Source organism: Folsomia candida, unplaced genomic scaffold, assembly GCF_002217175.1.
Source record: "Folsomia candida strain VU population unplaced genomic scaffold, ASM221717v1 Fcan01_Sc005, whole genome shotgun sequence".
Lineage (NCBI taxonomy): Eukaryota > Metazoa > Arthropoda > Collembola > Entomobryomorpha > Isotomidae > Folsomia > Folsomia candida.
This window is the reverse complement of record NW_019091197.1, coordinates 7656677-7678689: the sequence shown is the minus strand read 5'-3', so window position 1 is coordinate 7678689 and position 22013 is coordinate 7656677. Positions and strand designations below refer to the sequence as shown.

The following is a 22013-nucleotide window of genomic DNA, read 5'->3' as shown; positions in this document are numbered from 1 at the left end:
TAATGTCATAAGCCGTTTCAATTTCTTTCTTGACATCAGCCCAGACTAACACTACCTCCGTATAAGTTTTTGCATTCCTTTTTGCTTGGGCGTGTCGATACATATCGTACCAGGCCTTTGCCCCTTCTCTTAAATATTGAGGGAAGAACCTCAACTTATCGTCCTCGCTCCACCCATATGAGATAGCTAGTAATTCATAACGCTGTAGAAACTCTTTCACAGATGTATGGCCGTCGAATTGCACGTCGATTTGTGAAAACGGGGGTAAATAATGCGTTGGGTTAGTCATTGTGAAAGGTATGGCAATAGTCCTACGTTTAGCTTTGACTTTGATTCGAGAAACAATTGGAGGGGGTGTAGGAGGGGGTGGGGGTGGAGGTGCCGTTGGAGGTGGGGACGGAGTTGGGGGAGGTCGGTGTGGGGGTGGACTTGATGAACTCGGAGGTGGAGTTGATGATTTCGGTGGTGACGGCGCCCTGGATTTTGAAGAGCCAGGTGGAGTGCGGGGAACGGATTTTGTTGCCTTGGTAGGGGTTGGTCCCTTCCACTTGATTCTTGGTGAAGGTTGTTCCGCTTTTGTTTTGAAAAAGTTTGGGGAGAAGAACGCCAAAGTTTTTGGAAAACCTTTCCAATCCGACTTCCTGAAGGTCGAGAAATGGGAGAAGACCCTTGGTTGAGATTTGTTTTACATCCAGAACCTCTGTTGTACTGTGTGGGGTGACCAGACTACTCAATAAAAGAGATAGCCAGGCCAGCGGCGGTAGCACATTAAAGGCTAATTGCCGACCTCTGTTAGTGGATGCCCTGTCTTCTAAGGATCTTGGGGTACTGAACGGGTTAGAGTCCTTTTCCAATTCCTTTTTAAGTAAAAGTGGCGGAGCTGTGGATGGTGAACCGTCAAGATCTGGTGGGATCTCTATTACCTCAAATGGGATTGCGGGACAGAAAGGGAACAAAGGAGTAGGACCTGCTACAGTCTCAGTATCAAATTCTTCGTTGGGATGAAATAGATCTTCCTCCGCAATTGAAAGGAGACGTGGACGCCTGGGTGGGGAGGTTCTTTCAGCTTTGAATTCGAAGGGTTCCAAGAGAGGAAAATTTGGGATTTGTAAATTAAGCCTGTGAATTAGGGTTTCTGGAAAAGTTAATCGAGCAGGTAACGTAGAATAAGGAGGGGGGATGTCCCATTCCGGAGGGGCTGAGGGTTTCTGAGGACCAAGGGTTAATCTGCGGCGTGGTTTACGGATGGGTAAGGAAAAAGGATCAGAGTCAACTTTACGTTTGGAACGATTTGAGTCAAGGGTATCAGTTGATGATGAAGGGTCGAAATCCCTTGTGGAAGGGTGGGAGGATGTTAAGGGACGTTCCTGTCGGACTAAAGTTAATTGATGCGAAGGGGGAAAAGATGCTGAGGGCCCTGTCCCTCCCTGAGGTGGGACCTGATTCGGGTCAAAAATCCACTCCCTTAAAGTTTTGAAGGTGGAGGCTAAAAGGCTAGGTCGTTTATGCGATCTTTCAGGTGGTGCGGGGTCCTTAACTGAAGGAAAAAGAGGCTTACCCTTGGTTTGAAGGCTTGTTTTCGAACTAGATGCGCTAGATGTACTAACTGTTTCAGAAGGTTTTCGTTTTTCAAGAACTAATTCAGGGATGGTTTCTGAATCTGACTCTGTGTCTGTAGCTGTATACGGATTAGTGTCTGTTTCTGTGGCTAATTTGGAATAAGGCTTTACTCGTTTACTAGGATGTAATTCGCTGTCTGACATCTGCCTGTGTCGAGAGCTGAAGAGCTCCTGACTAAAAGTTCCCTCGAGCCTGGTAACTAAGTCCAAGATTACTTCGTCCAAGACCGTACATGGAGGTGTTAGCTAACGATGTTGTATACGTAAGATGACGGAGCTCATAGCTTAAAATATTTTTAACCTAACATATCCTAATATGGACAGCAGCCCAGAAGCTGAGTCACTAAATCTTAAAATAACTGCAGAAATAACAATAATCTAAAATAGACCGCTCCTGAGGACCGGTGGTGATGGTGACGTACGTATCCTTAAATTTAGAAAGACACAACAAAGACACAACAAACCCCAAAATGGGCATGTGCTCCCAAGCAAAACCATTCATGGACAGTCTATTTTTGATGCGCTTGGCTGGTGTAATGCTTACGCGATGAGTCAGAGTGGCCAACTCCGCTCATCCTAAAATAGAAACCCTTCATTCTAAGAATCCATTCTTAAACCAAATTTATACTATTAAATGCCAATTCATATAATGATTATTTGAAATAACTGGGATGCTGATTGATTTTGCTTCTAAGTAATTAAACCCCAAACAGTGCTACATCGCGAGTATCGTTTCAATGTTCAAGGCAAAGAGAATTCAAAGGACAGTGACCGTGGTCCGTACCCTTTCGACCTAAACTGAGCGTTTAGAAATCAGGTACGGCAATCTTGGATGTCCTAAGAGGGGTCCCTTGTCGTAGTATCCCGGTACATACTCACGGAAAGGATGAACACACCACACAAAATTACCTTCCATTTTTTAGTGTGCGAAAGTTTTTGCCAATTTTTAGTAATTGTTGGAATTATTAGTACCGTTCTGCCAATTTGTTAAAGGAAAACAAAAATTTTTATCTGACCAGAATTGATGGCTGAATTTAGGGAATGAATGTGGCCCCTGATCCCACAAAACTGCACTGATGAAAAGTTTCTTGAAAAGTTTCTTGTTTGTACAGCACCAACAAAGTTGCTGCATGTTTCCTGTGCACTTGATGAGGAGAAAGTTTTGCCGGTTTTGTGGCTACGTAATAACTGCAATGTGTGGTGGAAGTGACGGTTTTTATTTTTAGTTAATTTGGAAAATTTGTATTGTAATTATTTGTTGCGGACTTGGATGGTGAATATTACTACACTACCTTATACAAAATTTCTTCGAACCAACCTGTCAGTATTTTAAGAAATTTTCATAACAATAAAGTTTTATCTCTGTTGTTATCACAGATTATGCATATGTACTTGAGGCTCTAGTGATCCGTTATTATTGGCAAACCTTACATGACATCAATTTACGGGTCATACTTTTGCACAAGCATTCGTTACACTTTTTCCTCATAATTAATAAATGTATAGATTTTAGTAATTTTACATTGGCAAAATTTGCAAAATTACTTAGATAAGAATTGGTTCATGGATCTGGTCCGAGTCGTCGAACACGGATGTATTCGCTATTGCGAACTGAGCGCGAATCACCTTCCTATCAACGTTATCCTTGTCGTCGCCATACTGCTGGTGGTAGAACTCGCGTCGCATGAGGGATTCGAGTGTGGTGCAACAGAAGCATAACATTTCGTTAAAGGGACGTCCGAAGTCGTCGCTGAGGGTGGCATAGATTGGCGAATTTAATTGTTTGTATTAGCATGGACTAGGTGTATATTTATTTTTAATTCTAAAACTCTAAAATTACATTAGCATAAGTGTTACAAGCAATTCTACCGTATGATTCATTATTACAAGTGATGTCGCCCTAGCAACGAATTTGCCATCTCCTAGTGATAATTTTGAAGGAGGACATGATTTTGCAAATTTTTTGATCAACTTCGACTTAGCCTTCCGTTTTAGGGTTTCCAATAGCGCGGCAGAATCAACATATGGTATCGCCATTATTTTAAACGGAACTGCAATTACAAACAACAATTCCAGAGCGACCAGAACGAATAAAATCAGAACCGGTATTGGAACAATGTTTGCCGAAGTTATCAAAATATAGAGAGCAGCACTTTCGCATACGATAACTGCACCGACCAATATAATCATGGCGGGTGGTTGAAATGTCAAATTGTGCAGGGTTGACAGTAACTGTAGGGTACGATACTTCGCTACGCCAGAATAGCTTAGTCCGTCCTCTTGTAGAATATATCTGCAAAAAAAGCAAAATAAATATTTTTCTGCAATAATAAATAGATTTTTTAAATAGATTAAAAAAATTTAAAACATTGAAAAGTTTCGGGTAATTTTATACACATGACACAATTCTGTAACGAATCATTACCGCGCAGAGTTCATATGATGTACTTAATATGGTGAAAATTAAAATCTATTAAATGGTTAATCGAATTCCTGCGAAATTCAAATTCTCAAATTTAGACCGCGCGGTAATAAATTTTAATTTCGCGGAAATATTTGTCACCCATTTAGTGGTAGCCCATCATAGTTACTCCGGATGGTAATAATTCACTGCACAAATATTTTAAGCTTACTGTTTCAGAACTTGCAGATTTATCAGCTTCACTTCGACAGGATACAATAGGAACACCACAACTGCAACAACTGCCGTGGCTGTCGCTAACGTCCAAGTGTACCCGGTCAAGATAGATATTCCTAATCTAAACATGATCCCAGTGTGACCATGGTCACTCCACGATTTGCATTCGAGATAAATCATACTGGTCAAAATTGGAGGCATGCAGGGTCGAAAAAGAGACAAGGAGGCAATAGCAGGCGGCGCAAGAGCGATGGCAGACATTCCCAAAACAAAAATTATGATGTAGTAGATGTGCACCGTACTAGTGCCTGGAATTGATATAAATTGTGATTTGTACGATAGACACGTTGGGATTTATTGTGATTTATTGTGATTTTACTTGTCGTAATCTAGGGATATTATACAGATAACATATACCCCTGTAGATGACGACGATTAAAATCACAACAATCCACAGAAATTAAACTACACATTAAAATTACAAATTGTGATAATCACAAAAAATCTTAGTTAGAACATTGGACTTATACGTATGATGGAGTTAAGCGTTTTATGATTTATTTGATCGATATAAAAACCTTACAATTTTAAATTACTTGCCTATCTTCTTGGAATCCAATTCAATTTGAATCGACGAATTAAGCAAGAGTCGAACTTCCTTCTCTATTCGATAAAAATGATGGAAGCCAATCATAATGCCGGAAAATACGGTGAGGAAATATAACATTATTGTTATCCTCCAATTGGCCATTGGCGTATTGGCTGGGTATAACCCCTGATATAGAAACCACTTAAGCAGCAACACGGAATGGAGGAAGAATAACAAAAAATTGAATAATCCTTGAAACTTGGTTTTCCAGTTGGACTTGATCCGCACAAATTTTCGGTTCTTGGGTGTGAAGACGAATTGGTTTAAGGATAGAGTCACCTTTGACATAATTAAGATCATTGGGATATTCGAAGAAGGAAATACTAACTCACGTAATACTTTTAGCGTAACGGACGTCACCTTTGACATTATTAAGACCATTGGGATATCCGAAGAAGGGAATACGAACGCACGTAAAAATTTTGGCGTAACGGACGTCATCTTCTAGCTAATTTTAGGTAATCGAGTTAACTCGACGGGATCTATGTTTCTCTAGTTGCGAATAATCGCCGTACTAGATTCCAAACTTTTTAAAGAAAATAACGAAAGGCTATAATTAAAGGTGAGCATAACAAATTACAGTGTATCGCGATTACATCATCACGTACATGACGCACGTTATAATCCCAAAATATATTTAAAGGTAATTCGAAAACGAAGTACTAGCCTTTTAGAGTCGTTTTTCAGACTAGTTTTTGAAAATAAAATTGCTAACCTACGAAGGTTTTTTTTGTAAATGCGTTGCTAGCTATACGAAGTCGTGATTAATACTCACAAAAAATACTTTAGATGCTTTTATGTCGAGAAGTGATTTAGTATTGCCAGATATTTGAGAAGAACACGATCCAGAGGTGAATTATAGTGTCCAAATAAAATTTATTACTTCTACCAATCAGTTTTACTACTATGCCATTCAGTTGAAATAAATGTAGATAAAGCCAATTTCAATAAATCGTTCTTGAAAAGCAATGAGCAATATTTCAGACGCATATACATAAATCATGTCAATAACCAATTGCGAAGAAACGTATGCCGGAATGGAAAGTGTAAATAATTAAATATCGTTTCCATGTTGCATAGTTTTAGGATATTAAATTAAGTTTTGTCTAATGGATTTATTGATGCAATTTCTTGTGGAAGTATTTTATTGATTTATTAGACGATATCAAGAAGAACCAGGACGATCAATAGGTGCATTCAGGTACATACATTTCCATTTTTAACTGATATCAATAGCGTTCTATTTTTAATAATGGCGAACTATCTAATCAACTCGAATAGTTTAGATTTATTGGTTTTAAAGCTCTTAAAATTGAATGTAAAGCATCTCTTAAAATTTTGAAACGGTGCGTTCTGTATCTATTAGCTTCGAACTTTCGCTATCCGATATCACTTCCGCCGATACTGCATACGGAGTTATTACTTTTCGCACGTTTTTAATTGCCACTTGAACTTATTGTTTACGTCAAAATGTATATTCTAGAAAATTTTTGTGGAATTGTGAATTCCGTAAAGCCATACAAGTTATTATCGATAATGTGAAATGTTCTGGAAAATCAACTCGTTATTAAGTGGCTTTGGCTACTTTATGCGAAGACTTTGTCCGTCTATCTGTCCGTCTGTCTGTCCGTCCGTCAGGAGGATTGCGAGAGAACGGATCGAGATAATCGAGATCGGTTTGCAGCATCATACATATGATGCTACAAAACTGGACAGGCTCATTATTCGACAATGCCAACACGCGCTTAGCTTGTGCCGAACCAAAAATTCCAGGTGTGATTTGTAATAAATCAAGATTCATAACTGTAGTTACTGTGTAGTTGTCTCGTACTGAAACAATGTGATAACTCAACTAAAGCATGTATTTTGAGCTCACTAACTTGCAAAATGGGTTGCCCAATTGTGTCAGCACCCTCCGAAAAACTCTGCAGGCTCACTATTCGACAATGCCAACAGCCGCTTAACTTGTGTCGAACCAAAAATTCCGGGACTGATTTGTACTAAATCAAGATTCATAACTGGAGTTACTGTGAAGTTATCTCGTACTGAACGTTGCTTGTTGTAAATAATATTATTTCAGGCAATGTCCACTAGAAGAAACATGCCGAAAAAGCCAAAAAGGCATCAAACGGGCAAAAAGGCACGCAAAAAGGCAATTGGGGATTGAAAAAGGCAAAAGGCCAAAAAGGCATGAATTTTTTCCCAAAAAGGACACTTTTTGCAAACTCTGCCCACACGCCACAAGTGGTGCCAGACCACCAAACCGATCCGAGTTGGAGATATCATCCTGGAAGTTAACGACAATTTGCCAAGAAATACCTGGCCCATGGGAAGAGTAACGAAGCTCTATCCAGGGAAAGACGACATTATTCGGGTAGTAGACATTGTATTATCGAATAGCAATGTGTATCGAAGGCCAGTTGCCAAACTGGCCTTCGATACACTGAGGGGATAGTACAGGAATTTCACTACGCCAAGTGATTTTTATCCTAGCTGGTCTAGCTTCAAGGTCCAGTGCATACACTCTAAACAAAATCGCCACCAAAATCGTCTCTGCGTGTAGGCACTATGCGGCTCTAAGAACGGGTGACATTTCGTCTCCTCGGGGAGACAACTTATTTTGTCTCCGTTCTGGTGATAAAAGATTTTATCTCCGTCTGGTAGTATTTTGCCATTGGGAGGTAATAAACTTACTTAAACCTGGAAACAACGTGTCTCACCGAATGAAAACAATTCACTGCTGCTTTTTAGTATGCATGATCTCTTTTGGGAAACGTACTGCCTACAATGCGGAATCAAAATTTCTAGGATTTTGTTACGATGTTTAGTCTAAATTCATTTTATTTGTCCCCAATAGTAATACAGTAAATAACTCCGTATCAATATCAGTATCATTAATTGATTAAAATTTTTCATAGATGACTGACAAATATATTTCAAATTACTTAAACTTGCCCTTTCAGTTCAATCAATTTGCATCCTGAACAGTGTTATGTATTTTGCTGGAGATAATTGGCGATTCAATTATCTACAATTAAACAATAAAAAATTATCATTAAACTTAAGAAGCAATTTTACAATCCATTAGAATTAATGTATCAAATAGAGACAAGTTTACGTGTTAGTAATTTTCTAGGTCAGAATCCTCGTTAGTTAAATGGTGGTATCTTCAAATCTTGGTGGGGTGATGGAAGCGCGGAAGAAGATAAGTGATTGTCAATTATAAACAAATCAAGAATAGTAATAATAACAGACAAATTTATGAAACAAATCATACTCAAAAATAATTACTGCCTAATTTTTTCCCTTCAGTCGTATTTAATTAAACTTACCATAAATTACTTGTTTTCCCTCAATTTTTAAAATAAACTCAGGTATTCGTCAGGTGCGTCCTAAAATATTGGGAAAATAACTTGATCTGTCACCGCACCCTGCTCATCCCCTCAATAGATATGTACTTCCGGATCACAATAGTTTTTTCGCTAAACCATAAATAAATAAAATTAACAAGTTGCAAGCTCAATATTTTACTACATTAATTACCGTAGGGTGGCCCGGCCTTCTGAGAACGACTTCTGACCTTAATTTCTAAAGAATCTTCTTGCCATGGAGGTTTCTATTGTTCTCTATGTGAAAGCCCTTGTTTCGAACTATAGATCGACACCTTTGAATCCAACTTTTGTACACTTTGCTTACAGTGGCAGCGGTAACTTTAGACCACTCATCTTTTACACTTTCCAAAGTCCTGGATTAGTGTAAGGACGTCTCCCCCAACATTTTATTTTCAGATAACCGAAGCCGAAAAAGTCCATGGGACTTGCATCTGGTGGCTTCACAGGGGTTTCACTATTCGAAATAATTTTTATACCAACTTTATTTTTTAGGGTCTTCGCATAGTTCTGGGTTAAACGAGCGGTGTGAGACGACGCGGCGTCGTGGTGAACTACGACTTTCGACGTGTCCCTGCCGACTAACTTTGGCATGCGAACTTCCAAAAGAGGTTTCGAAACAAAGTGTATATAGTAGGCTGCATTAATTTTTACTTGTTGTGGAATTTTGATTAGTGGGAGCACACCACGACCGGATATAGCACCCACTACCATGAACTTGTTACAAAAGTTCTCCTTGCGTTGATACGCCCAGTTTGGTTAATTTTTATGATATACTACCTACCGCCTAGCGCCTATCTTCCTACCGCCTACCGCCTACAGGGCACTTCCTACCGCCTAAACGTCCAACGCCTACTTCCTGCCGCCTAAAATATCCACCGCCTACTTCCTATCGCCTAAACCTCTACCGCCTACTTCCTACCGCCTAAAACACCTATCGCCTACTTCCTACCGCCTAAAATTTCTACCGCCTAAAATTTTTTAATGAATTTTTCGACGTTTCAGACCATTCTATGAATTGATCTAATTTTACCCAACAGCGGGAAATTTGTGGGGTATTATGAGATTAGCACTTCCTTTCACATAAAAATAGGTTTATAGAAATCATATGGTTGGCTACAGCGCCTACTGCCTAGCCCTTAAATAAGCAGGCAACAGCGCCTAGCACATACTAGGCTGGCCACAGCGCCTAACACAGCGCCTGTGGGGTAAGTGGAGATTTCCACTTTTTAATGCAGAATATCGAATTCCCACAAAGCGGAAGCTCTTTTGGGGATATTACGGGTTTTGGGGCTAACGAGTGCGGGGCCCAAGCTAGCTAACGGTGAATAGGCCCACGCGGACTAATCTAACCCAACCCCACGCATGCTAACGGTGGGGCCCACACAAGTCACTTATCTGGTAAAACCTAACGTGCTCGGTTGGCTCGCTTAACTATGTAACCCTAAATACAAACAATATCCTACTGGGGGGTACTCGCTTAACCTGGTATTGCGGTTGAAACTCTCAAATCACTCGGAGTTGGGTGTAATAGCTGATTGTACTTCACGTGTAAATCAAGTGGAGGGGCAATATTGAGAAAAAGCTTCCTGGAATCGTTTTGCTCTACCCCACTTGATTTACACGCGAAGTACAATCAGCTATCGCGCCCAACTCAGAGTGACTTGGGAGTTCCAACCGCAATAGTCCTACTAGCTTGCTCTTATAGCTAGCTATTTCTAACATCTACTTCTTCTAGCTAGATTTTGATCTCTAGCTAAAGCCTAGTACTCGGGACGAATTTTCACGCGAAAGGATGACGTGCTTAAAATTTGTAAAATCCTCCGCTCGAGCGAAATCTGTGAGTGGGCAGAAAACACCACTTTTCCAGGCATATTTCACTAAATTTTTAGCCCGAACCAGGGCTTATGTAGTTGTCATGTCTGTCCGTCCGTCCGTCCTTCTGTCTTTCGATAACTCCCGAATGGGTTTACCGATTGACTTGAAACTTTTACCGTATGTATATTGGACAAAGTTAGGAACCGAGTTCGAAGATGGGTGAAATCGGTCCAGTGGTTGACCGGTGGGGGTCATATGAGTGGGTGGGGTATTATGCACAAAATTTCAAAATTGTCGTAGAAAGCTGAAATTTGGTACAAAGCTTGTTTTGGGGTCCTAATCGAAGGGGACGAATTGAAATCTGCCAAATTTTTATCTGGACGGACCCTAGCTGGTGAGTCATACCGATTTTTCAAAATCATCTGAACAAGCTGATATTTGGTATGGAGGATGCTAAGGGCTTATAATGAAAGAATAAGAATTGAAATTGAAAAATTTTTCAACCGAGCGGACCCATCAGGTTGACCCATACCGATCTTTAGATATCATTCAATCGAACTGAAAATTGGTCCTGAGGTGGCTAATAGCTCAATATGGAAGAATATGAATACAAATTGGGAAAAATTTCATCTGGGGGGTCCCTATGGGGTGACCCATACCGATTTATAAGCGTTGATTATTAGAATCTGTTGTCAAGTATTTGAGACTAAGAATTGACGCTAAATGTAAAAATAGTACATAATTTTCTGGGAAACTACTGACAAATATAGGTTTACTAATCAATCCTGGTTCGGGCTAAGCAAAGCTGTACTGATAGGTTTTACTGTTAGGAATTCGATATTTTGGATTAAAACCTACTCCAAGCAACTTTGCGGGGCCATTTAAGATGGGATTAGTCACAGAAAGTCAGACTAATCAGTCAGATAATTCATGATTTACTCACAATGGGGACGCATTGTTGGGTTGAACCCATGTTCAACCCAGACTTTTTTTACTCTCAGATCTTATTTTTAACCTAGAAAAGTCCGAGGTACTGCCACAAGGCAATTCCCCTGAAAAATTGAGCGTTTTGGCGAACTTTCGGCGCTTATACTTCGTGAAATTTACTCATCTGCGCAAGTTCAGCACTAAATGTTTTTTTTTTTAAAAAGTTGGTCTTTCAAACGAAGGTGATCAAAAATAATCTGGACTGAACATGGTTTGTATCCCCATTGTCGTATTGTTGGGTTGAAAATTTTTTAAACTCTATTTCAATTTAGGGAAGGTCCATAAATTATGTATCGCAAAAATCTCGATTTTCTAGACCCGTCCTTTTCCCCTGTTTAGCCTAAGTCAGGGCTTATGGAACGGAACCGTTCTGTCCGCCTGTCTGTCTGTTCGATTCACGACAACTCTCTGTAAACTTATCCCATGGACCTGAAATTTGGTACAAATGTAGTATGGGGCAAGTGAGGAGCTAAGTTCGAAGATTGGCGAAATCGGTCATTGACAGGCTGAAATTTGGTACAGAGGTGGCTAAGGGCTTCTGATTTCCCAAAATCGTCATATCGAAATTGGTAACTTTTTATGTGTGGAGACCCTATGGGATGGCCGATTTTCAGAAATTGTCGTAACAAGCCGAGATTCGGTACGGCGATGCTAAAGTGTTCCTCATGAAGGGATATGGAGTTAAATTTGAGTAAAATGCGAGCCAAGATGGTGACCGCTTTCTAAAAGTTACAATTTTCAGTTGAAATTTCGTATAGAGGTTAAAAATGATTTCTGCCTAGCTAATACAATTTTGGATTTGCAAGAGTTTAAGCCCCACTGGGGCTCGCTTCTCTACATCCTAAATTCTCCATCCTCCATCCTAAACTCCATCCTAAATTTCAGCTGAATATTTCAACTTTTAGAAATCGGTTTGGGTTACCCCCTAGTGACCCTCTGGTTAGTTTTTGTTCACATTTAACCTCATATTATTTCATGAGAAAGCACTAGGGATTTATGTTCCAAATTTCAGCATTCAAATTAAATTTCTGAAAATTGGCGGTGGTCACCCGCGAGGGTCGCTTCATTCAAAAAATTTTCAAATTAGACTTCATATTCCTCGATTATCAGCCATACCAAATTTCAGCTCGATTGGATGATTTCGATTGATTTTGAAAAATCGGTATGGGTCACCCCGTAGGGTCCTTCTAGATAACATTTCTACAAATTTCACTTCATATTCTTCCATTAGGACATATTAACAAGCTTTGTACCAAATTTCAGCTTTCTACTACAATTTTGAAATTTCGGTGCATAACACCCCACCCACTTAGATGACCCCAACGGCCCAAATATTTTTTTTATCGAACCCATCTTCGAACTCGGTCGTTGCATTGCCCAGATACATGTTTGTGCCAAATTTGGTTGAAATCGGTCAACTCGTTCAAGAGTTATCGAAAGACATGACGATTACATTAGCCTTGGTTCGGGCTAAAAATCAGTGTGGGTTACCCTACCGTTGAGGTTGGCAATTTTGGAAATTCCAATCTAGTTTGAAGTCATTGGCAATCTATGTACTTATACATGCTGAATTTCAACTTCCTACAACAAATTTAGGACGTTTCTATGACATTTAATAAATTTTACCAGTCAACCCTAATCACTTAAATGACCCCCACCGACCAACCACTTAACCGATCATGCCCATCTTCGAACTCATCCTTACTTTTTGGCCGAAGATGAAGTATGCAAAATTTCAAGTCGATAGCTTGTGTTTAAAGAGAGTTATAGTTCGTACAGACAGACGGACGGACAGACAGACATCCTGACAAATCTATAAGGCCATCTTAAAAGGCCTAAAAAGTGTAAATCTCAACTTACCCCACAGGCGCTGTGTTAGGTGCTGTGGCCAGCCTAGTAAGTGCTAGGCGCTGTTGCCTGCTTATTAAGTAGCTTCGGCTACTTTATGCGAAGACTTTGTCCGTCTGTCCGTCTGTCCGTCTGTAAGCAGGATAACGCAGGAACGAATCGAGATAATCGAAATCGGTTTGCGGCATCATACATAGGACCCCAGGGGGAGGATCCTATCAACTTTTGGGGTGAATCGGACCACACCCCGTATGCTCCAGGGGGTGTGGTCGGAGTAAAATGAGATTTTTACAGAAATTGAACCTATAGATGAAATAGAATGAAATGTATGTGCGTTTAATGCGGTTTATTTAAGGGGTAGGCAGTAGGCGCTGTAGCCAACCATATGATTTCTATAAACCTATTTTTATGTGAAAGGAGGTGCTAATCTCATAATACCCCACAAATTTCCCGCTGTTGGGTAAAATTAGATCAATTCATAGAATGGTCTGAAACGTCGAAAAATTCATTACAAAATTTTAGGCGGTAGGAAGTAGGCGATAGGTGTTTTAGGCGGTGGGAAGTAGGCGGTAGATGTATAGGCGGTAGGAAGTAGGCGGTAGAGGTTTAGGCGGCAGGAAGTACCCTGTAGGCGATAGGTGGTAGGAAGATAGGCGCTAGGCGGTAGGTAGTATATCATTTAATTTTTTGAGTCACTAAATCGTAGTAAATTCGTCGCTGGCCATGTGGATCTTGTAGAGAAAATAGTGCTTCATCTAATGTCACAACAAACTCCTTCTTATCTTCCGTCAAATAATTTGCAATATTTTTGCAATTACGTGGACGATTTTTTTTATGTTTCTCGGTCAGCTGATGCATTCTGGTCTTGCGCCTCACTATTTTCTTTAAACTCTTAATTGCTCGACCTAAACTTGACTTTGACACTTTAACTATGCTACTAAATTGTTTCTGGGTCGGTGAATTCTTTTTTGAGGTCAACAAATTTATTTTTCTGAGAACCGTCGAAGTTGGGACTTTCAGGGGTTGTCGCTTGGGTCGGGGTGGTAGGCCAGCGGCGACAGCCGCAAGTCTTTGACCCCTGTTATTGAGTACCTTACTTATTAAGCACTTACTGACTGCAAATCCCTGACCTGTGAGTTCTCTAATTATCCTGCTACATGAATAGTCAAGTTTGGAAAGTGTTTTTATGGTGGTCTAGTCTTCAAGCGTCGCTGGGGGTTACATTTTAAAAACTAGGTAGACAAGATTTTGCACACCTGTTTCTGACAATATTCCCATGTCCTGTGCCAAATTTCGGCTTAAAACGTTTTGCTACCACTAATTTATTAACGCGGAAAGTCGTTCTCAGAAGGCCGGGCCGCCCTTCTGTACTTACCTGCTGATGAAAATTTCTGTTTGTTGGTATCGCCATTATTAATTTTTCCCCATGGACAGGCTGCTAATTCAAATTATTTTCGTAGTTTTTGCACAAATTAAATATCTCCAGCCACCACGACGTGAACTTATGGTTGACTAACTCGACCGTCACTCAGACTGGGCTTGTGGGACGAGCAAAGTGAAAATGTCTGCAAAAGGAGACAAAATGTCTCCACCTCGTTAACAAATTTGGTGACGATTTGTTTCTTCCGTGTAAACAAATTACAACCTGTCCAGAGACTCTGCTTGTTACCCGTAGGGGTAACAATTATGGTGACAATCTTGTCACCATATAGATAATAATGGTTATTACTGTGCGACGGTGATAAAGCCGGTGATAATTTTATCACGATTTTATTTGCAGTGTAGCCTTGGGTCAAAATTGCCATATCGGAAGTCGCCGCTGGCTGACGATCAATCGCTTTATTTATATTTTGCCCTAGTTTATGGGAAAATGAGTTTCTAAAAGGGGGTTTAGAAGAGTCCACATAATACTTCGTAGATATTTTCACATTTGGGAAAAGTTTGATAAGTGGCACAAAAGTATGACTGGATATTGCAGCGACAACCGTAACCTTTTTAAAAAGTTCTCCTTGCGAGGAAGCACTAACTTTAGTGGATTTTTTCACTATTTTTCGCGTATCAAGTTTTTCGAACCCAATTTTGTAATTCGTAGAGGAAATCGTGCTTCATCTAATGTTATCAAAATCTGGCTATTATGTATCTCTGGCCACAAAATTAAAAAAAAGTTTTTTTCACGCACTATTACGATTTTTCGTCTGCTTTTCGGTGGGCTGATGCACACGAGAGCTCCAACGAAGCTGTTCCTTCGAAATCTTAATTAGTCCTCTCATTTTACGTCGACGACCGACACGACAAACCGTTCCGGAGCTATTCAAGGTCAAAGTCGTCACCAGCTGGGTGCCCTATGCTCTGTAACTGATAATAAGAAGGAAGCTGAGGTCATACTGAGATATCCCCGATTAAGCGATGATCTCACGCCCGAAAAAAACTGCATAATGCAGAAATGTTGAGTGACATGTTTACAAAATTGTGGGAAGATGGGGTAGAAACGTTTTTGGCAGAATTTGTACGATGTTACGTCTGGAAGAATGTTACTCGAACAATGCAAAAAATTTTGGCCAAAGAATTCACAAGAAGCAAGTGGCGAAAATTTCATCTATCTGGAACACCTCGGAACATTTTTTTTATTTTAACTGTAGTCCTCTACATGGTTGGAATTGCTATACATGGATGCGAGAATTACATGTTTTTCGTCATTATGTTTAAAAAGATGATAAAATGTGCTGCAAATTGGTGGGGAAATATGAGAAAGTGTACAAGGAGGAGTATAATTTCTCTGCTTATTTTAAATTTGGGTGGAGGAACACAATTTTTGTGCGAGTTAGAAGTTTTCCATAAATTATCGTAATTGCAAATGTATCTCAATAAGTCATAGTTCGGGAAACACTTAATTTAGAGAAATTGGCAAGAATATGAATCTCAAATATCTATGTATTTGAGAACAGTTTGCAATTCAATTTTTAAAAGAAGTATTTATTATACTATTATTTATTATAACAAATTATTTTTATAGATTTTTCTAATAACTTAGATTTGGCACAGTTTGGCGAAGAAGCTATCATTGAATTTCATGTTTTTATCGTCCATCCTCTTGACTTCGTCAAACACTATTTTTATCCACTATCTACATAAATATACACACATACGCTTGTTAATTCTCTATACGCATCATCACATCATCCATTGATTGCTTTTCCCATACACCGTAAGCAAATTCCAACTAACTCTACATTATCTGAACCTACTAATTTACTTCCGATAAAATGAATACATTAAATATTTACCCATTCATGTCAATAAAATTGCTTACATATGTGTCAATTGAACAATGTGTTTTTCATGCTTACATGCATCAAATAAGAGAAATTAGATTAACAAATCTAATTTGCACATTCTGGGAAAACAAATAAATCCGGGACACGATAAAATTCCAGGTATAAATATGTTACAGGTAGCCATTAACTAGCAACCCATTATAAACAATTCCCAATTTGATAAGGATCATTAATCCAGGTTATCACGATATTTGTCCCTTCCGAAACCTCCAATGGAATTCTGCTTTCCAACCTTTGATTTTTATCTTTGGTTCTTGTTAATCTGTATTCCGGAGATTTCCACGAAATAAATAATCTTAATTCCTTTGCTTGATTGGAAACGGATAAACTATGCCGACAAAATTCTACGCCGTGGTCCATACCAATATTTGCGCAACCTGAAAAAACAAGTGTGATATCAAATAAATTTACAAGTTTCTTTTAAACCAAGATTATAACAATGGAGCGGCGACATATATTTTTTGTATAAATAGCAACCCTCCCCAATGCATCGAGTATCAAAACGAATCCAGCCTCTAAACCAAGAAGTTAACAAAACCTTAAAAAATCAAAACGTCAAAATGCAGAGGTAAATTAATTTAATTTTATCCTCATTATTGTCTACTTAAAATTTAAAATTGTCATTTTCCAGAGTAACTGTCGCCCTTGTCATTCTCGCCGTGATGGGTGTGGTCACTGCAAGTGCAGAGTTTCGAGAACCGGAAGTTTACAAAAGGATTAAAAATTTTTTGCCGAATTACATCGGAGCTGGAAACTACACCGAGGAATCGAAAGCTAACCAATGCTACCAATGCTCACCTCCGGTATAGAAATTTGATTTTTTTTTTTTAATTTGGCGCTGTAATTAATTTCTTAAATTTGCAGTGTTCATCGTATGCTTGCTGCGCTGGTGATTTTCCACAGTGTTGTTCCATCAATGGGGTTTGTGGATACTGCTGCCGAGGATGAGTATGGATTTAAATGTATGTAAATGGTGCCGTAAGGAAAGTGTTCTGTTACGAAAATTGACAATAAGGTCAAACTTGAGATATGAGTAATTTAATTGTATCACTTATCAATTTATTTTGCAACATCCCTACTTAAAATTGATGATTATTAATATGCCAACTATGCAATAAATTGAAACAACTATTCGCTTTAAACAGACATTATTAATGAGAATCGATCGTACTAAATTTGACGGTGTTACGCATGCATCATACTGTTAGAAATCATCACTTGACAATTATTATTACAGTATTCGTCCCCAAAGTCTCCAGTTATTACAAAAAAATAATTTCCCAAGTTTTTATTACTAACTTAAAAGTGAGCATGGTTGTAACATTAGCATTATTTTTCGTAAGGAAAAATCAACGATATATTTGGATTATGTGTGCCTTAACGAAACCATCTTAATTTTCGTGCGAATAAATACAGCATTGTTGATTGCATTGTAACCATATTTTGCACAATTAGCAAAAAAATTTGTAATTTCCATCCCCATATCGCGAGTGCAAAATACTCCTAATCCCACCATGATCATGCCTCCTAACCATAAGACGAACATCGTCTGTATACTTCCCTGTATATTGCCCCGCTAAAAGTCCGGTCGCGAGGCCTACTTTTCGTAAACTCTATCCTTGTCTTGTCCTCGCGTATGTCCACCATGGTCTGAAATCTTCGAAAAATCCCAGATTCCAAAGTTTTTGTCAATGCCTACGCAAATCTTCCTGACTCGAAAGCCCAAACTTTCATGTAATCCGTGGAAATTTTGTCTTCCCCTTTTTGGGAGCCATGTATAGTATTTTTTTAGCCTCTGGAGTAATTTTTCTGTACGTTCTTCGGTATCGACGTATGCAAATTTTTTGGAGCATTCTGTCATCCTTATTTCTGTTAAGTCTTCCCAAACTTGAACGTCCGGCGCAGTGCTCGCAACGGATCCGGGACCCAAGACCCGTTTTCTGCGGGTCTCGGGTCCGGATCTGAGTCCGGGTCGGACCCGGATTTAAAATTTAGAAGGCCCCGACTCGGACCCGGGTCGCCGATTTTCCAGTGTATATCAACGGGTCTCGGGTCAGACCCGGACACGAAGAATCGGGTGCTTATGATAACTTCTAAACGGCACTAATGCTAAAGAAGTGACCGAATTAGTGTTTTTATCTGTGATTGGTTGACATTAATTCGGTTAAAATCTGAAGGGGTATGCTGGAAAAACCTGCATTTGATTTGATTTGAAAATCTTAAACATATAATTGTTTACTCGGTCTGACTTACGTCATCTATGCTTTAAAATATTTTCGTGCACGCATTAGCTTACATTATCACATTATTACATTAGTCGGGAAAAATGGTAAACCGTTTGGTAATTTCCTAAACAAATAATGAAAAACATTCTTCACTGTATTTTGCCATGTGATTTACTATTTAGGAGACGATAAAAAATCTAAAAATCTAAAAAATCTGCGTGCAGTCGATCAACAAAGTAGACTTGTTAAATAACAAGTCTTTCAGAATTCTGAAAGACCAAAAAATTAATAGACGATTGCTTGGAAAAATAAAATTGCAAGTGGTTTGTTTACTAAAAAGTAAGAACAGAACAAAACAGGACAAATTGAACTACTTGCAATAGTGGTGGTAGGCCACCACCTAATTATAACCCTTCAGACCCATTTACCATACTAACCACCCATTTTCCCCATTTTTTCCATTTTACCCACTGGGCTGGGGATTAAGCTCAAAAGGTGGGTAAAGTAAAACCCTGGTGGCGAAGGAGGAGGATGTCTTCGATGAGGGTGAAGATAATCCATACGGGGAATGTGAGATTTACGAAGATCAGCCAAGTGAAATGAAGGAGTTTTCAATACACGGAGGGCATTTGGAAATCTGGTAAATTGAATATTAATATGTATATTAAAATCACATCACATTGTAATTTATTGTGATTTTGATAGTCTGCATTTATTGATATTACACACGTTAGATGGCGACTATTAAAATCACAATAAATCAAAAAAAAATCTCAGAACTTACTCAGAAAATAACACGATAAATTCAAATCATAAATTTTGATACTTCTCTGTTGGTGGTAGATTTTAAAATTGGTGGTAGATTTTTGCTCTTAATTACTACTAAACTTTATTATTTAAAGCAGGAGACCTTCATCAGTCATGGTAAGTAGTTATAAAGATATTTAAGTTCACAGTGAAAATGAGGATGACATTAATTCTTTACCTGTAGGAGGGTTGGATTGAACGAAATAAATTGGATAGCCGAAGGTATTTATTAATCTACTCTAAATTTGTGCTTGTAAAATTAGTCTTATTCATGTGTAGGCAATCATGTTCGAGTAGGAGACAGTCAAAAGCAAGCATTAGTTCGGGATATGAAACGATACAGAAGTAAGATTTATTTCATATCTATAAACAGTGTTCTTGAAATCACATCACGATGTGATTTATTCTGGTTGATAATATTTATATCATTTATGTGAAATATAGAGATGCAGCATAATAGTCATGATATAGGGATATTGCAGAGCAAACATATACCCCGCTAGATGGCGACTATTAACATCACAGGGATTACAAAAATAGCATATACAAAAATCGTGTTAAGCACATGAAATCACAAAGCGTGATAATCACATGAAATCACAAATCGTGTTAATCACATGAAATCACAAATCGGGTTAATCACATGAAATCACAAATCGTGTTAATCACATGAAATCACAAAGCGTGATAATCATGTAAAATCTCAAAACGTGATAATCATGTAAAATCTCCAAACATGATAATGACATAAAATCACAAAAAGTCACGATGGAAACACTGTAACCATTACGAATGTACAATTTTTTATTTAATGTATACCTCCACAAACATAGATCCGTCAGTACTTCATCATCCCGACCTAGGTCACAATCGTCCACTTCAATATCTGGATCATCCCTGACACGTCCTGCTCAAGTAAAAAGTTTGGAAATGTTTCCACCCCAATTGCGTCACAACCTTGGCCGCAAGACACCCATCGTCCCATCCTCTTTCCTTCCTATGACCGCCGAACCTGGATTTTTAGACAGACCGGACTCCGACTCTGATTCAATGTCCGGTTTCATTGACGATTTAAACATCAGCGGGAAAATTGGTGGCAACAATTACGGTAGAGTTTTTTGCCTAAAATCGCAATCATTCTTGCACAACGCTATCTCCGACTACCATACGCGAGACGTTTCCGATGGAGAACTTTACGACGTGGTCATTTCCGGCGCTAGTGTTCAATGTCATATTAATAACGAACATGACGGATTCCGAATAACGAACAATTTTACGCCATCCTTAATCTGCGACAGATTCCCGCCAAGGTCCTATTTTTGGTTTAATAGACGGATGCATAGCCGAATAAAAGATGGGAAGGATTTGAAATGGTGGATGCATCCAACTCTGGTACGAATCAGTTTCTGTATTGCAAATAATTAGTTATGGTATTGACACATACTTCGCAAAACAATAAGGTTGGGAAAATTCGCAAAACTTTTGGTGTAAGAAAGTTTAGATAATTGTCAGTGTTGCAAGTGGTATAAACCATTTTTTAACGGACAGTGGGAAAAAGACAGTTTTTACACCCCACCCAAATCAGTGGGAAATGGGAAAAAGTGGGAAAAACGTTAGTTCCTATGCGACATACGCTAGGTGGGGGCTTTTCCTCACTATCCATTTTCCCACTTTTTCCCATTTCCCACAAGGAAAAAAGCCTTTTAGGTTGGGAAATATGCAAAACTGATAATTGTAAATATGTTACTATGTGAACTTGCGAAGTGTGCGTAAATACCTTTAGTGTACATATTTGTAAATTAATTCGCTATAAATCATTTTATTTTGCACGAACAGATCGAACAAATCGAAACTTTTGGCTGTTCCGCAATCCCTCTTGGACCTATCGAAGATTGCAACAGCGTCCAATGGGAGTTGGACTTTTTCAATGTGGAATCCTTACTTTTATCCAATTTCAAAGAGATTCATTGGCGCGCCTATATATTTTCCGGCTTGATTTTTCGCGCCTTCTTTGCCACCATTGGCTACCAAGGCATCGGTTTGAACCATGTGAGGCATTTGCTCTACAATATGGCGCATGAAGTGCCGCTAACCGCGTGGAGCATGGAAGAACAAGGCATTCATTTAAAAACCTTGCTAACCCAGCTGTGCAAAGCTTTAGCGAAATGCAAACTGCCGAATTTCTTCATCTCGGAACAAAACATGTTCAAATATATTCCCCGCCATAACTTGTCATCTTTCCAATACCAGCTAAAAATTGTGCTTGACAATCTTTTGGTCAGCTGCATTTGTGCGCTACGAAACCTTGCACGACCAAGGATGGAAAACCGTGGAGAAGAGAAATGTCTGGATTTTAAGAAATTGTTCAAGATTGTTACAGTCGACGATTCAGATTTACTACCTGTGGTTGGTTATATTTACATTTCACATTACATATTTTAAATTTCCCGCAAATTTATTTTTAATTGTATTTCATTTAACAGATAAATCCTGAACTGGGCCCGTACTTGCGACATTTTTCGGAAGAAATCCCACACATCAGCAGACAAAATGGGGCTAGAAGATCCTCGATTTGGGAAATGGATATGGTTAGTATTCATCTAAGATAATCTGAGAGGACACTCACGTAAAATTCAGTTTTTGGTAATTTATTTAAAATTATATTGAAGTTGTGTTCGCAGAGTTGAGAGAATGCATT

General features: G+C 38.9%; 2 protein-coding genes across 2 annotated transcripts; one reads left to right on the top strand and one right to left on the bottom strand.

Annotated features, from left to right (window-relative positions):
• Window positions 1-2886: 2886 nt before the first annotated feature.
• Window positions 2887-4582, bottom strand: LOC118435843. Its single transcript, XM_035852306.1, has 2 exons — window positions 4253-4582; window positions 2887-3912 (listed from the first exon to the last, which is right to left on the bottom strand). Exons 1-2 carry the CDS (start codon window positions 4516-4518, stop codon window positions 3456-3458), a joined length of 723 nt encoding a protein of 240 aa, XP_035708199.1. The 5' UTR covers window positions 4519-4582; the 3' UTR covers window positions 2887-3455.
• A 12132-nt stretch (window positions 4583-16714) lies between these two features.
• Window positions 16715-17429, top strand: LOC110850229. Its single transcript, XM_022097694.2, has 3 exons — window positions 16715-16851; window positions 16915-17086; window positions 17148-17429. The coding sequence occupies exons 1-3, from the start codon at window positions 16769-16771 to the stop codon at window positions 17229-17231; spliced, it is 339 nt and encodes a 112-aa protein (XP_021953386.1). The 5' UTR covers window positions 16715-16768; the 3' UTR covers window positions 17232-17429.
• Window positions 17430-22013: the final 4584 nt, after the last annotated feature.

Coding starts and splice junctions, on each gene's coding strand:
- LOC118435843 (XM_035852306.1), bottom strand. CDS start 4,518: ATGTCTGCCATCGCTCTTGCGCCGCCTGCTATTGCCTCCTTGTCTCTT. Junction 3,913..4,252: donor AATCTGCAAGTTCTGAAACA/GTAAGCTTAAAA, acceptor CTTTTTTTGCAG/ATATATTCTACAAGAGGACG.
- LOC110850229 (XM_022097694.2), top strand. CDS start 16,769: ATGCATCGAGTATCAAAACGAATCCAGCCTCTAAACCAAGAAGTTAAC. Junction 16,852..16,914: donor CAAAACGTCAAAATGCAGAG/GTAAATTAATTT, acceptor GTCATTTTCCAG/AGTAACTGTCGCCCTTGTCA. Junction 17,087..17,147: donor GCTACCAATGCTCACCTCCG/GTATAGAAATTT, acceptor TTAAATTTGCAG/TGTTCATCGTATGCTTGCTG.